At 43.0% G+C, this 13,811-nt stretch overlaps 1 protein-coding gene across 2 annotated transcripts in view; it reads right to left on the bottom strand.

Moving 5' to 3' along the window:
* Positions 1 to 13,811, bottom strand: part of C5 (complement C5) — a 352,588-nt gene that overhangs the window by 166,217 nt on the left and 172,560 nt on the right. For both annotated transcript variants that reach the window (XM_086920988.1, XM_086920987.1), the window contains 2 exons: positions 13,147 to 13,347; positions 8,322 to 8,412 (listed from right to left, as the gene is read on the bottom strand). In XM_086920988.1, coding sequence (XP_086777114.1) covers positions 8,322 to 8,412; positions 13,147 to 13,347 — 292 coding nt within the window. The remainder of the gene's footprint in view (positions 1 to 8,321; positions 8,413 to 13,146; positions 13,348 to 13,811) is intronic.

Below are 13,811 nucleotides of genomic sequence, written 5' to 3'. Positions count from 1 at the left end.
CCACCTCCCATTGGATAACATGGCTAAGAACTGCTCAGGGCAGGTGTTAGATTTTGGAGATATTCGCGCTTAGCGCGAATATCTCCAAAAGTTGGTAATAGAAGATAGCGATGTTAGGGACTGTTTCCAGTCGCTAACATCTTGGTACGCCACTTTGCATGTCATTAGTGATAAGTATCACTGACATGCAAAGCGGGGCCCAAGATGGTCGCTATCTCCTTTTAGCTGTTACTAACTGGTGTTAGCGACAGCTTGGTAATAGGGAGATAATTTTATCTCCGCTTTCATGGCTTTTAAAGCCAAAAAAGCGGAGATAAACCCCTTTGATAATATGCCCCACGATTCCTTGGGGGTTTCAGCTGACAGGGCTTGGTATTGTGTTACATGGTAATTTTTCCAGGAAACGTCAGAGGGTCGATGCAGGGGTTCTAGAAGAGGTGATAAACCATTTAAGCCTCATGAACAAGCGCATGGTCTTTTAAAGATTTGTGAAGTACTCGGGCGGCGGTGTGTGTGTGCCCTCTTTTAGGAGCGGGCGGGGAGGCACTGCCAGCAACTTGCCAGGTCAGGTAGTGTTCAACACGTGCATCACCCTTTCTCTGCCTGCTATTGCGCTCCATGCTTCGGAAAGGTAAGAAAAAGAACGTGCATTTGAGTTTGAAATGTCCGATCCTGCAGCAGCACACTTCCAAAGCCCACACATGACAATACCCGATTCAAGGCCCCATTCACCCGTTTTTAAAAAAATAGATAACACTCCAACAAAGTAAGATTATAAAACTTTATTAACTATTAACTATAACGAACGGAACAAAAACTAAAAACATTTAAACATTTTTCAACACAAAAAGCAACAATGGTTAGAAGCTGTCTTTTGTGCGAATAGTCCCAAGGCAGCACAACGTGCAGAGTTCTGGACGGCACCCAGGTGATGTCGCCTGGGTGCCGCACTGGTTTTGGGATCCTACAATGCAGCACAGAAAAACAGCGTGGGGCGTCCCGGGTGGTGCGGGGGGAGGCCTCGTCAGTAGCGGTCTGTTGTGCGAATAGTCCCAAGGCAGCAGAACGCGTTGAGATATTGATGGGACTGTGTCCAGTGTCACATGGCTGACACAACATGTACGACAGGCACCCAGGTGATGTCCAGTAAACTGCCGCACTGGTTTTGGTATCCTACAATGCTGCTCCGAAAATTGGCGTGCGGCGGCCCGGGGGTGGGGGAGGCGGCGTGAACGGGCCTCCCCAGGTGGCGGCCATCTAGCTGAGTTGCGCCCGCTCTTGCGGCTACAGCGTCTCGCTCACCATGTTGTTGAGTTGCTCCCACTCTTGCAGTGCAGCGATAGGCGGCTGCCACATTGTTCTTAAAATGGCGGACGGCTCCTCGGTTTTGGGCCTGGTCCACTGAAATGGCCCTGGGACACCTTGGAACTCGGACGCTTGCCTGCTAGGGCTTGGGCTCCATTCTCGAAAAGCGTCCCCTCAGCCGTGAAGATTCTACAAAAGTCTTGGGGGCCCCCAACTCCCGCAGGCTTCCGGTGGGGAGCGGCTGCCATGATTGCTCGCGGAATGACCATGACGGAGCCACGAGATGGTGGTGCTCTCATGGTGACGCCAGCTTCAGTCTGAAACATCCAGAAACAAGGTGGGGCTTTCATCGTTTGGGAAAAAAAAATGTTCTAAACCAATGAAAAGTGTTATTTTTAGGTCATATGACCAAGCCTTCCATCTTTAGGAAACCAAAAGTAAAATGAACCAATGAAAAGTTTTATAAACAAGTCACATGACCTGTTATGCGGCATAGGGCTACAAAAAGCGTAGAAAATCCGTTGGCACGTGAGGCGGCGTCAGTAGCGGACCGATGTGCGAATAGGCCGAAGGCAGCACAACGCGCTGAGATCCGGATGGCACCGAGGTGGTGTTCAGCAAATTGCCGCACTGGTGTGGCCATCCTACAATGCTGCGCCGAAAGACGGCGTGTCCAGCTGAGTTGCGGTCACTGTTGCGGTACAGTGACTCGAACGCGCCGAGATTCGGATGGCACCGAGGTGGTGTCCAGCAAATTGCCGCACTGGTGTGGCCATCCTACAATGCTGCGCCGAAAGACGGCGTGTCCAGCTGAGTTGCGGTCACTGTTGCGGTACAGTGACTCGAACGCGCCGAGATCCGGATGGCACCGAGGTGGTGTCCAGCAAATTGCCGCACTGGTGTGGCCATCCTACAATGCTGCGCCAAAAGATGGCGTGTCCAGCTGAGTTGCGGTCACTCTTGCGGTACAGTGACTCGAACGCGCCGAGATCCGGATGGCACCGAGGTGGTGTCCAGCAAATTGCCGTACTGGTGTGGCCATCCTACAATGCTGCGCCGAAAGACGGCGTGTTCAGCTGAGTTCCGGTCACTCTTCCGGCACAGTGACTCGAACGCGCCGAGATCCGGATGGCACCGAGGTGGTGTCCAGCAAGTGGCCGCACTGGTGTGGCCATCCTACAATGCTGCGCCGAAAGTCGGCGTGGGGTGCCCCGTTGGCTTATGAGGTGATGTCAGTAGTGGACTGATGTGTGAATAGGTCGGAACCAGCACAAGGCGCCAAGATCCGAATGGCAAGTCCTGGATGTTGAGTGCCTCAGTTGAGAGTTCTGAGCAGTGCTTGTAAGACTGTCTGAAGCTTATTTGCACCTGCTGCAGCTTCACTATTGCCCTGGTGTGGCCAAAGGTGGCACATGACATAGGCGGCCGGCTCCCGAGGTGCGGCGGAACTTTTTTCCTTTTCCTTTCTGCTTCTTTTCCTACAATCCGTTTCATCTGAAGACACGACCAGGTCCCTGAATGTGTGCAGCGGGACGCTATTGATTGAATGAAAATGGCGGCTTGACACAAAGCTGACTCAAGCGTTACTGTTGATGCTATACAGACAAAAATTGGTTTTCAGTTTGTACATTCTTCAGGTTTTTTTTTTCCATCCAAGTCTGATTGAGAGTTTGTAGAAAAATGGCTTCAGATTTTCCACATACTACTCTTCAACATTCTTCCTAAATGTAACAATGTGAAACTCACTAGGAGAACGGCTGTTTCTGTTTCCTTTCAAAATGCTGCCAACAATATTTTCTGAATGGAAGACACCATCTTGTAGCATAAAGGGCCGAAAGGGGTTCTGGTCTGGCCGATGGTTGGTGGAGACATTTTGACTATATCTTGGACCTGCCCGGCCTCGCCCAAAATGGCGCCGGTATAAATGGGACTCGTAACTCCTTGCCCGCAAATGTATATCTAGAAAATGTTATTGTAAGTGGCTGTGTCGTATTTTAATTACAAAATGTACGTCCACCGATTCCGCAACTGTTAGACACCTTTGTTCTTGCAACCTAATGGCCCGCTCGTTACGTTCTTCTACAGTGTAAATGTCTCCTCATCATATACGATTTCAGTTTGCTCCGTGGCCGGCCCACGTGGTTATAGGCCCGTATTTGTATACTGACATTTTCACAATAAAGGTTTTTAAAACAAAACACGGTAGTAGTATTTACATTGGTAAAGTTTTTACTTTTAGTCACTGTTTTCGAATCAGTAAAGGCAAGTGAAATAAAGCAATCCAATTACATGACGGATAAAAGGTATAATATGTAGGAACACAGTAAAGATAAATGCTTAATAGCAGTTGTGTTTTTCATGTCTGCAATATAAAGTGATCGATAAGAATCTGATAATCAGGCGTATCGGCGACTAAGATAGCAGGCCGAATCTCTTTTACTCAACGGCTCCGTTATGGAAGGAAGAAACGCCCTTTTTCTCGAAAAAGGAATATATTTTACTTACAAGACAGTTGTAAATTTTCCGGGAAAGTACATTAGCCTGGAATATTATAACATATGTTTGAAAAAAAAATATTGTTCGAAAACAATAAAAAGCGTAATTTTTAGGTCATATGACCAAGCTTTTCATCATTAAATTAACAAAAGTAAAATGAACCAATGAAAAGTTTTATTAACAAGTCACATGTCCTGTTATGCTTACGTTGCGCGCTGCGCGCCGCGCCGCGGATCACTTCCGGGTGCGGTAACGCGGCGTGTCATATAACGCATTACGCGACAACGTAGGTCAAGAATATAGTCAAAATGTCTCCACCAACCAGCGTTCGGAACACAACTCCTTTCAGCAGTCCAAAAAGTTCTGTTAAATGACAACAGAGGGGACAGGCAACAAGAACCATCAGTCAAAGAGGGGAGGGCAAGTTCTTCTCTTCCGGGTCATGTTGGGGCGCTACCGGAACTGATCGAATTGGTAGTCTACAGTGTTTCTGGATGTTTCAGACTAAAGCTGGCGTCAGCATGAGACCACTACCATCTCGTAGCTCCGTCGTGGCCATTCCACGAGCAATCATGGCAGCCGCTCCCCACCAGAAGCCTGCGGGAGTCGGAGGCCCCCAAGACTTTTGTAGAATCTTCACGGCTGAGGAGAGGCTTTTCGAGAATGGGACCCAAGCCCTATCAGGGAAGCGTCCGAGTTCAAAGGTGTCCCAGGGCCATTTTAGTGGACCAGGCCCAAAACCGAAGAGCCGGCCGCCATTTTGAGAGTCCTGTGGCAGTCGCCTATCGCTGCACCGCAAGAGTGGGCGCAATTCAGCTGGATGGTGGGCAAGACGCTGTAGCCGCAAGAGTGGGCGCAACTCAGCTGGATGGGACAAGGTTCAGAATTGAAGAGTCATCAAAAGGCAAAAAGTTCCGCCGGATCCCGGGAGCCGGCCGCCTATGTCGGGGGCGATCTCAGGCTACACCAGTGCTATAAGACTTGGGGAGGGTGTCGGAGCCAAGCGTCTTCTCCGAGTCCATGGCCATCACACCGCCCCTCAGAGGCCTTCGTCAAGCTGTTTAGGAAGGTAACATATCACATTGTTTTCTAATGCAGTCAGGTCCACAAACGACACTCACTTACTTTGAGAATAGTGAAGCTGCAGTAGGTGGAAATAAGCTTCAGACAGTGTTACAAGCGCTGCTCAGAACTCTTAACTATGGCACCCAACATCCAGAACTTATGCTATTTGAGAATGGCAGTGACATCGAAGCATCTCAGGGACCAAAACCATTAACGTACTTTCACGTATGAAAATCTTACTTGGGGAGGGGGCAGGAGCGAAGCGCCCCCTCCCAGTCAGCGCCACCACACCGTATGTTGAAAATTTGAAGCCATCGTTCTACAAAGTCAACCAAACTTGGATTAAAAATCTAGAAAAATGTACAAACTGAAAACCAGTTTTGGTCTGCATAGCATCAGTAGCAATGCTTGAGTTAGCTTTGTGTCAAGCCGCAAATTTGATTCAACAAAGCACAGACATTGAAAAAGGCTCAAATTCAGAACTCTAAACTATGGCACCCAACATCCAGGAGCTTGCCATCCGGATCTTGGAGCCTTGTGCTGCTTTCGATCTATTCACACATCGGTCCACTACTGACATCATCTTATAAACCAACGTTATGTAAATAGTTTTTTAATAAAATGTTTTACCCTGTTTCTTTGCTGGTGTGTTGTCTATATTTTTAATATTTGCATAGGGTTTGTCGTTATTTTGTGCGGGGTGGGTGATGGAGCCGAGCTGTCTTGCAGCCCTCATGGTGTGGAGCTCAGTTCATCTCACTATTTTCGTATTTCTCATGAAGGGTTGTTCCTAATATTTCTATTTTAGCGAGGTCAAAAAGAGATCCAATTAGTGGCCTACTGATTTTGCTCGATTACTTTTATTTTTTTACACGATTTTTCACTATCTGCAAAGACTAAACAGAGTATTGCGACTTTGTGCTTGTTTGTAAATAGAGAATGATTCAAAGAGAACCAATTCTAAAACAGTAAATGCTTGGACAACAATCAATCAAATGGAGAGACAAGGAGGCACGACGGATTACAACGGGGGTAAAGGCCTGCGTTAACTACCCTTCAGTATCTGCAAAGAGAGAGTACTACTAAGACAAAAGAGGGGAGGGGGGGGGGTGCAGCGTTCAAAGCACATCAGCGTGCATAAATACGAAAATGTTTTTATCTATCACGTACTTGACATTTTAAAGCTTTTCATATTTGCTATTAAAAAACCAATGAAATTCATAGAAAAAACCATAGGTTATAGTGGATATATAGTTAGGAATTTGCATTTACAAAACCTTGAAAATTCAATGAAAAAACCATTGGTTTTAGGCCATATATAGTTAGGAATTAGCATTTACAAAACCTTATTTTACTCGCATAAATTGAAATTCCATATATAGTTAGAAGCGCTAACTATATATCGCGCACCCGCAATCCACTGCTGATGATGTCACATATTACAACATTCATGACATGGTCAGTGACATCACTGATGACATCACTGATGACATCTCAAATGACATCACTGATGACATCACTGATGACAACTCAAATGACATCACTGATGACATCTCAAATGACATCACTGATGACATCACTGATGACAACTCAAATGACATCACTGATGACATCTCATTTGTCATCACTGATCACATCACTCATGTGATAATACAATGAACCTCTTCAGACTCTAATATAACCTTACATACACTCAGTATAAACAGACACTCACAGACTGTCACTCATCCATGGAGTTACTCACACACCTAGTCAGTCATGCAAAGAATCAATCACACCTCCATTTCCTCAACTATACAGTTATACACATCTTACTTATTCAAACATATAATAACACATATTTACTCTCTTATATAATCCCTGATACAAGCTCACAGTGATCGATACAGCCACTCACACATTCACTGGCTCTTATGTTCAGTTATTTATATATCTCAACTCTCACATGTATTGTGTTTTACATACGTACTTACTTGCACATGTAGCAATGAGAAATCCATTCACTCACCAACAGACCCATGCACAGTCAACCGCCCATATAGCTGTTTGCACATGCACTCTTGAACTCATACTCCTAGTGAATCAACTGCTTACACATCTATGCACAGAGTCACGCACCTCCCAGCCACCCACACACACACTCAGCCTCCCATTCAAATACTTGGGCAACCAATCAATAACCCATATGGCCACTCTTATAGCTACTGATCAACACATGCAGCAGCTTACACAACAACAAACATAATGATGCACAAATTAAGACAGTTTAGTCACTAACCCATGCACTCAGTGAGACACATTTAATCACTCTCTCATACACTCAGTCATGCACCTACTAAATTCTTCATCCAGACACTTATACATCCACTCATTCTTCAATATGTAAAACATATTTAAACTTTACAGACACATACAATCACTGGATGTTGTCATCAGTGATGTCATCAGTGATGTCACTGACCATGTCATGAATGTTGTAATATGTGACATCATCAGCAGTGGATTGCGGGTGCACGATATATAGTTAGCACTTCTAACTATATATGGAATTTCAATGGTTTTATGCGAGTAAAATAAGGTTTTGTAAATGCTAATTCCTAACTATATATGGCCTAAAACCAATGGTTTTTTCATTGAATTTTCAAGGTTTTGTAAATGCAAATTCCTAACTATATATCCACTATAACCTATGGTTTTTTCTATGAATATATATATATATATATATATATATATATATATATATATATATATATATATATATATATATATATATGTATATATTGTACATGCCATCCTTTTGGTTTTTGGCATGGTGGTCAAAAAGTTGAAGGGTCACATGAGAAAGCGCATATATATATGTGTATATATCTATATATATATATAGATATATATAGATATAGATATAGATATATTGTTAGTTGAAAACATTGCGCTTCGACATGAAAAGAATTAAAGCCAAAGCAGGCAGCACCGCACCATTCAACTGGAACACAGGTGTTTGTAACCCTGACACTGAAGGCCCTGCCCACTAGCACTCCTGATTATGACACCAGAGACTCTACCCACCTGTGTACCGGTGTCCTTATGTGGTAAAATAAACTTTCCCATAAGCATCTTACCAAAGTGCACCCCTGACTATGACATCATAAATAACCTGCATATGTGCCCCTGAATAGGATCCTGTTCATCCTACTCACTCTCAGCTCTATCACATCATAAGGTGTACCTCTGAGTATGACATCATAAACGCGTGCCAATTCCAACCATGACTATGACATCATAACACTCCCTGACATGCAGCCCTGGGTATGACATAAATTGACTGATGCATGTGACCTCTTCACTACGAACCTATAGGCTTACCTACTTCTATACTGACTATTACATTAAAATAATATTGTAGGAAATGTACACTACAATAATTGCATTAGACCTTATATAACATTGTGCAGTACCTATCTGAGATTTTTTGGATTTTCCACATCCAACTTTCAGGGAAATAGCTCCGAATTTGTGGTGAATCCACGTCAAAGAGCGTCCTTATTTCTGTAAAAAAAGATAAACTGGGGAATTACAAAATGGGAATGATTGGTTTCGGCATAAGCAATCAATAAACAATCTCAACGTTAATAAGCGATAAAGTGCAGCAGAAAAGAAACGTTCTCTATTGCCATATTTTTATATAAGAATCTTTATGAACTTCTAAAGCGCAAATCTGGCTGGCAATCAGTGAAGATTGTGTAGGGAGCACCCCTGATGAGGCTAACGGCGCTTAAGTGATGCTAACCCCCAAATAATTTTGTTTGCCTGTGATCGCTAAATATTTTTGAAAGATACCTGACTATAGATATATGTATTTAAAGTTGCCTTAGTCAAACATAGTAGCTGCTTAGAATCTTGCAAGCCAAAAAAGTGAGTGCATGGATGCCGCTAATTTACCATGGTGAACTGTGTCTGTCTGTGCAGCACTGGAGCGGTTGCGAGCTTTCTTGGAATGTGTAGTAAAACTGGCAGGTACAATCCACAGTTCACACGGAATATACCATGTTGCTTCTCTATCTACCTATCAACCAATGGGAGATCTCAGGCACAATTTGGGTATGGTACTTGGATATAGGTTCCGAAATATCAGGTGACCATATTACTGTGGTCAAAATGCCATCAGTACCAACATATGATCAAAATATGATACAATATCAAATGTGAGTATATCATTTTATATTGTTTGGAGTATTAATGATGTTAAAAATATAGAACAGTACTACATAATAATGTATATTTTGGGTGTGTTTGTGGTATAATTTATAGATAAATATATGTTCAATTATTGTTTTAATAACATTACTAGCTTACCCGTCGCGCATTGCTGCAATCTCAAAAGAAAGGAAATTTAAGGAAACTTGTTATGATAACATTCAATTTACATTGTGTCATTTTTATTGAAACTTATTAATTTTAATATGGAAAACATTTTAAAGTGTTGTTTTAATTTTGTTTATTTAATCGAGTGCTTGTGGATACACAGTATTTTTGGTTTTCCGTCTGGTGCGTACACGAATAAATCCGAAGGTTTTCCGACGTGTGAGCTGGCCACAGTTGTCCATGTGAGAAGCACGGATTCTCCAAATCTAGGGCCAGATGTAGGTAATTCATATTTGCCGACTCTTAAATACGTAATTTTACCGATTCGGTATTTAAGAGTCGGTAAATATGAAGGGGGAGATGTAGGTAATTAGATTTTAAGAATTACCGAATCGGTAGGATTCGGTATTTACCGATTCGGTAAATACCGAATCGGTATATACCGATTCGGTAAATACCGAATCGGTATAACCCATTGATTCCTATGGGCCATAGGAATCAATGGGCAATACCAATTTGGTATTTACCGAATCGGTAAATACCGAATCCTGCAATGGTGCAGGGGGTGTCACTTTGACACCCTCTAGCACCCCAATTCCGGACTTGTGTGCAATGTGGCACACAGACATGCCCTAAGGGCATGTCTGTGTGTCACATTGCACAGGTGTGCATGCACAGATGTGCATGCACACCTGAATTCGATATTTTACCACCCAATAGGATTGGGTGGTAAAATACAGATTCTTAAGGGCCTGTGGCACTCTTAGGAGTGCCACCTACATGTGGATTTACCGAATCGGTAAATATACCGAATCGGTATTTTACCGATTCTGTAATTTTACCGATTCGGTAAATTTACAGAATCGGTAAAATATAGGCCCCCTACATCTGGAAACCCTCATACCGGTCGGTAACGGCCGAATTCGTTCGTTACCGACCGGTGTTAGGGCTCCTACATCTGGCCCCTAGTCCACACACTTGCAGCGAGTGTCCTTGTGCTTTGTTGATGGTCATTGCAAAAGCGAGTTGCACCGGAAACTGTAAACGTACAGTATTGGAAAGATTATGAGGGCCCTGGGGGGCCGATATTTAACAAAAATGTATTTTATTTATTTTTTTGCCAGAAACCTTCGCGGGAGTGTACTCAACAACTTTTAACAAATGTCTTTTTTTTTAAATTATTATTATTTATTTTTTTGCCAGAAACCTTCGCGGGAGTGTACTCAACAACTTACCAAAGTTTTATGCTGATCGGGTGAATGGTGTAGTAATGCATAAAGGACAAACAGACAGACATACATTCGTTTTATATATACATAGATAGATATTTTGTTGGATATGTTTTACTAGGTTGTGGGCTTTATCAGGCGTTTAGGGCAGTCTTTTGCTATAAATGTAACTTAAATGACATATCAAGATATTATTTCATTTATAATACTTTAATTTGTCTAATTATTTTATTTGAGGAATTTCTTTTTTTTAAGTTTGTAAAAAATTAAGTGCCAGGCTCTCGTCAGGAGACCACTGCAACTTGCACCACACATTGCCCCTCCTAGTTATGCCAATGATAGTAACAACACAACTACTAATGATCTCAGTCCTACAAGCGTGACAATTCAGACTATTTCAGGGCCCCAAAGCTATAAGAATGGTTTGGGCGGCATCTAATAGTTATTTTTAATGTAAAAATAATTACCATTTAGCTGTTGTTGTGGTCAGCTCCAAATTAGCCAGACAGCGCCACGTTGTGGCATACTGCCAAGCGCCGGTTTTGACAATTAAGTGCCGGTGCAGAGCACCAGAAACCACCAGCTCAAGTTAAGCCCTGCTTATTTAAGCCTTATGAATGTTTGTTTCTCTGGTCGATCTGACCAACGTTTGATTATTATTTATATGTATCATTGATATTTATCAGATATGTCTCATGATATGATCTCGCACTAAGTAATGAATTTAAATATGACAATAGTAATTATTTTTGCTGACACAAGTATTTCTTTCATTTTGATGAATCTATGCAACAAGCCCTCTTTCTAAAGGTGATCGGGCACAGTGTATGTCAGCAGGCCGTAACCAAGCCCCTAAGGGGTGAAACGCATTGGCGTAAATAAATCTTGGATTACAAATTGTGGAGTGTGAGTCCTTTCCATAGTCTGCCCTACCTCGTGGATTGAGTTTCTGACGAAATATACATGCACGCACACACAAATATTTTTGTAATTCATATTAAAATCTTCATTCAGATTTATATAAAAATTCTTTCTTAAAATTGTGGAAAATATAAAAGTTTAGCAAATCATTTTTAGGGCACTTATTTAAAGTTGCATACAAAGGGGCAGATGTATTAGTGACCTGCATTGTCCTTGCCTGACGCAAGTTGTCACAGGTCAATGCAAGTCCTTATCTGGAATTTACTAAGCCACGCAAAGCCACTGTATTTGGCTTTGCGTGGTTTAGTAAATACAATGCAACACAATGCAGTGCATATGTCTGCCGTCCACCTCTTTGCATCGGGTCGGCATTACATTAGTGGAGCATGGACATTCCCAAGCATCCATCCATGTATTTTGGTGCAAACCCAGATTTACAAAGACTGGTAAACATGGGTTTGCTCCAAAATGGTGCACCTACCCAACATTTTGCAGCACTCATAAAAAGAGGGATGTGCCTTTAAGGATTGTAATGCTGCCTGTAACGCAAGCCCCGTTGTTAAATGCTGCAAGTGTGCTTTTGTTGGTGCTAAGCAGCGCAAAGTGTTCAAGCGCAAGGAGAGAGCAGAAATGCTCCATATCTTTGTAAACTATATCCTCAGCGGCCATATTTGAAGAAGGGTGTGTATTTTACATATTTTGTGTCCAAGTATGTGTCTGAGGATGTGTGTCCGTGTGTGTATCCATGTGTGTATGTCTCTATTTGTGTGTGACTGTGTATTCATATGTCTGTGTGAGTGTTCATGCGTAGTGTGTGTGTCCCTGTGTCTTTGTGTGTGTGCATCCATGTGTATTTGTGTGTGTTGTGTTTGCATGTGTGTGTGTGTGCACACACTTGTGTCCGCAAGTTAATGCAAAGCTCATCCCTAAATACAATATCACTGTATGTCTCCTTCGACCTTCGCAATCTGTTCGCAACCTTGGCATTATTATAGACGAACAATTGTCCATGCGTCAACAAGCAGTCAAGGTTGCCTCTACTTGCTTTGGCATTTTAAAGTGGCTTAAAAAAATCCCATGGATGCTGCCACCTATGACTCAAAAAATTGTAGTTCAAGCCCTAATCGTATCCAGATTGGACTACAGTAATGTTTTATATCTAGGTGCCAACAAGGATGTACTCAGGAGGCTGCAAGTGGTCCAAAACTCATCGGCCAGACTCCTTTGTCAGCTACCTCAAATGGCTCCCTTCACAGGGTCTCTCAGGTATTTACACTGGCTACAGATTGAAATCGGGTCCAAATTCAAAGCCCTTTGTTATATGCACAGAATCAATGCCAGTATTGCCCCTTGCTACCTTAATGCACTAGTTCAGCCGTACACCCCTTCTCGCCTTCTCAGATCATCAAGGCAGGCAAAGTTTATGGTCCCTAGATTCAAACTATCCCGCATGGGCGGAGGGTCTTTTGCCTTCTTGGCCCCCTTCTCTATGGAATTCACTTTTCACATTTTGAAGAAAATTCTGTTAAATTCCGGAAAACCATCAAAACGTGGTTATTCAATGCTTGAGCTTTGGCTCGCTCCTCCCCTCTTTTCTTCATGTGTCTGCAGGCGCCGGGAACCCTCCGGGTAGCTGTTGCGCCATATACATTTAATTACAATAATAATAATAATGTCTCCAGCATCACTTAACCATTCGGCAGAGAGACCTATCAAAATGCATGAACATAACATTAGAAAAGCGCTGTTCTGATGAGTTTGGACTTACGCATTCGAGCCAGTTCCAGCGTTTTGCCAGTGTACTCCTCCTTCACCAGGTTGCAGCATTTATTGAAGGCGTCAATGCAGCGCTCACGGAATTTGACACCTTTGATGCGACTGGCCCTCACCTCGCAGGTCTCTTGCGTGGGGTACTCCTTCATGCCGTCCAGGCAGCACTGTCTCACATCCTTGTGTTTATAAGAGTTTACTGGGAATAGAACAGAATGGTGTCATAGCAGGCAGATTTGCAGCGTCGCCCTTCCTAGTATTAAAGGGGCCACCCATTGAATGATGTCACAATACCTCTCAAAATCCTGGGTGACATCATCAAAGAAAGCAAGGTTCTAGAATGTCTCTTCTTGGTGATTGTTGAGCATGCAAGACTGGGTAAAGGGAATTTCTTCTTTTTCCTTTAACTCAGATGGCCCCTTTAAGGAGCCCTCTGGGGGAATGATATCAAAATTGGTTTCACAAATTAAACATACGTCATCAAAGGAGCATTCTATTGCCCATCTTTGATGATGATGCAAGGCTGGGTCAGATGCCAGGCTTTGTACTTCTCAATGGATGGCCCATTTAATTGCAAGAAGCATCTGCTAATGAGCGAGATTAAAAAGTGGTGCTTGCAACGACTTTCATAGCACCGAATGCCTCTAACTAAAATAGGGAACA

Source organism: Lissotriton vulgaris, chromosome 5 (assembly GCF_964263255.1).
Source record: "Lissotriton vulgaris chromosome 5, aLisVul1.2, whole genome shotgun sequence".
NCBI classification, from domain to species: domain Eukaryota; kingdom Metazoa; phylum Chordata; class Amphibia; order Caudata; family Salamandridae; genus Lissotriton; species Lissotriton vulgaris.
This window is presented reverse-complemented; position numbering and strand designations above follow the sequence as displayed.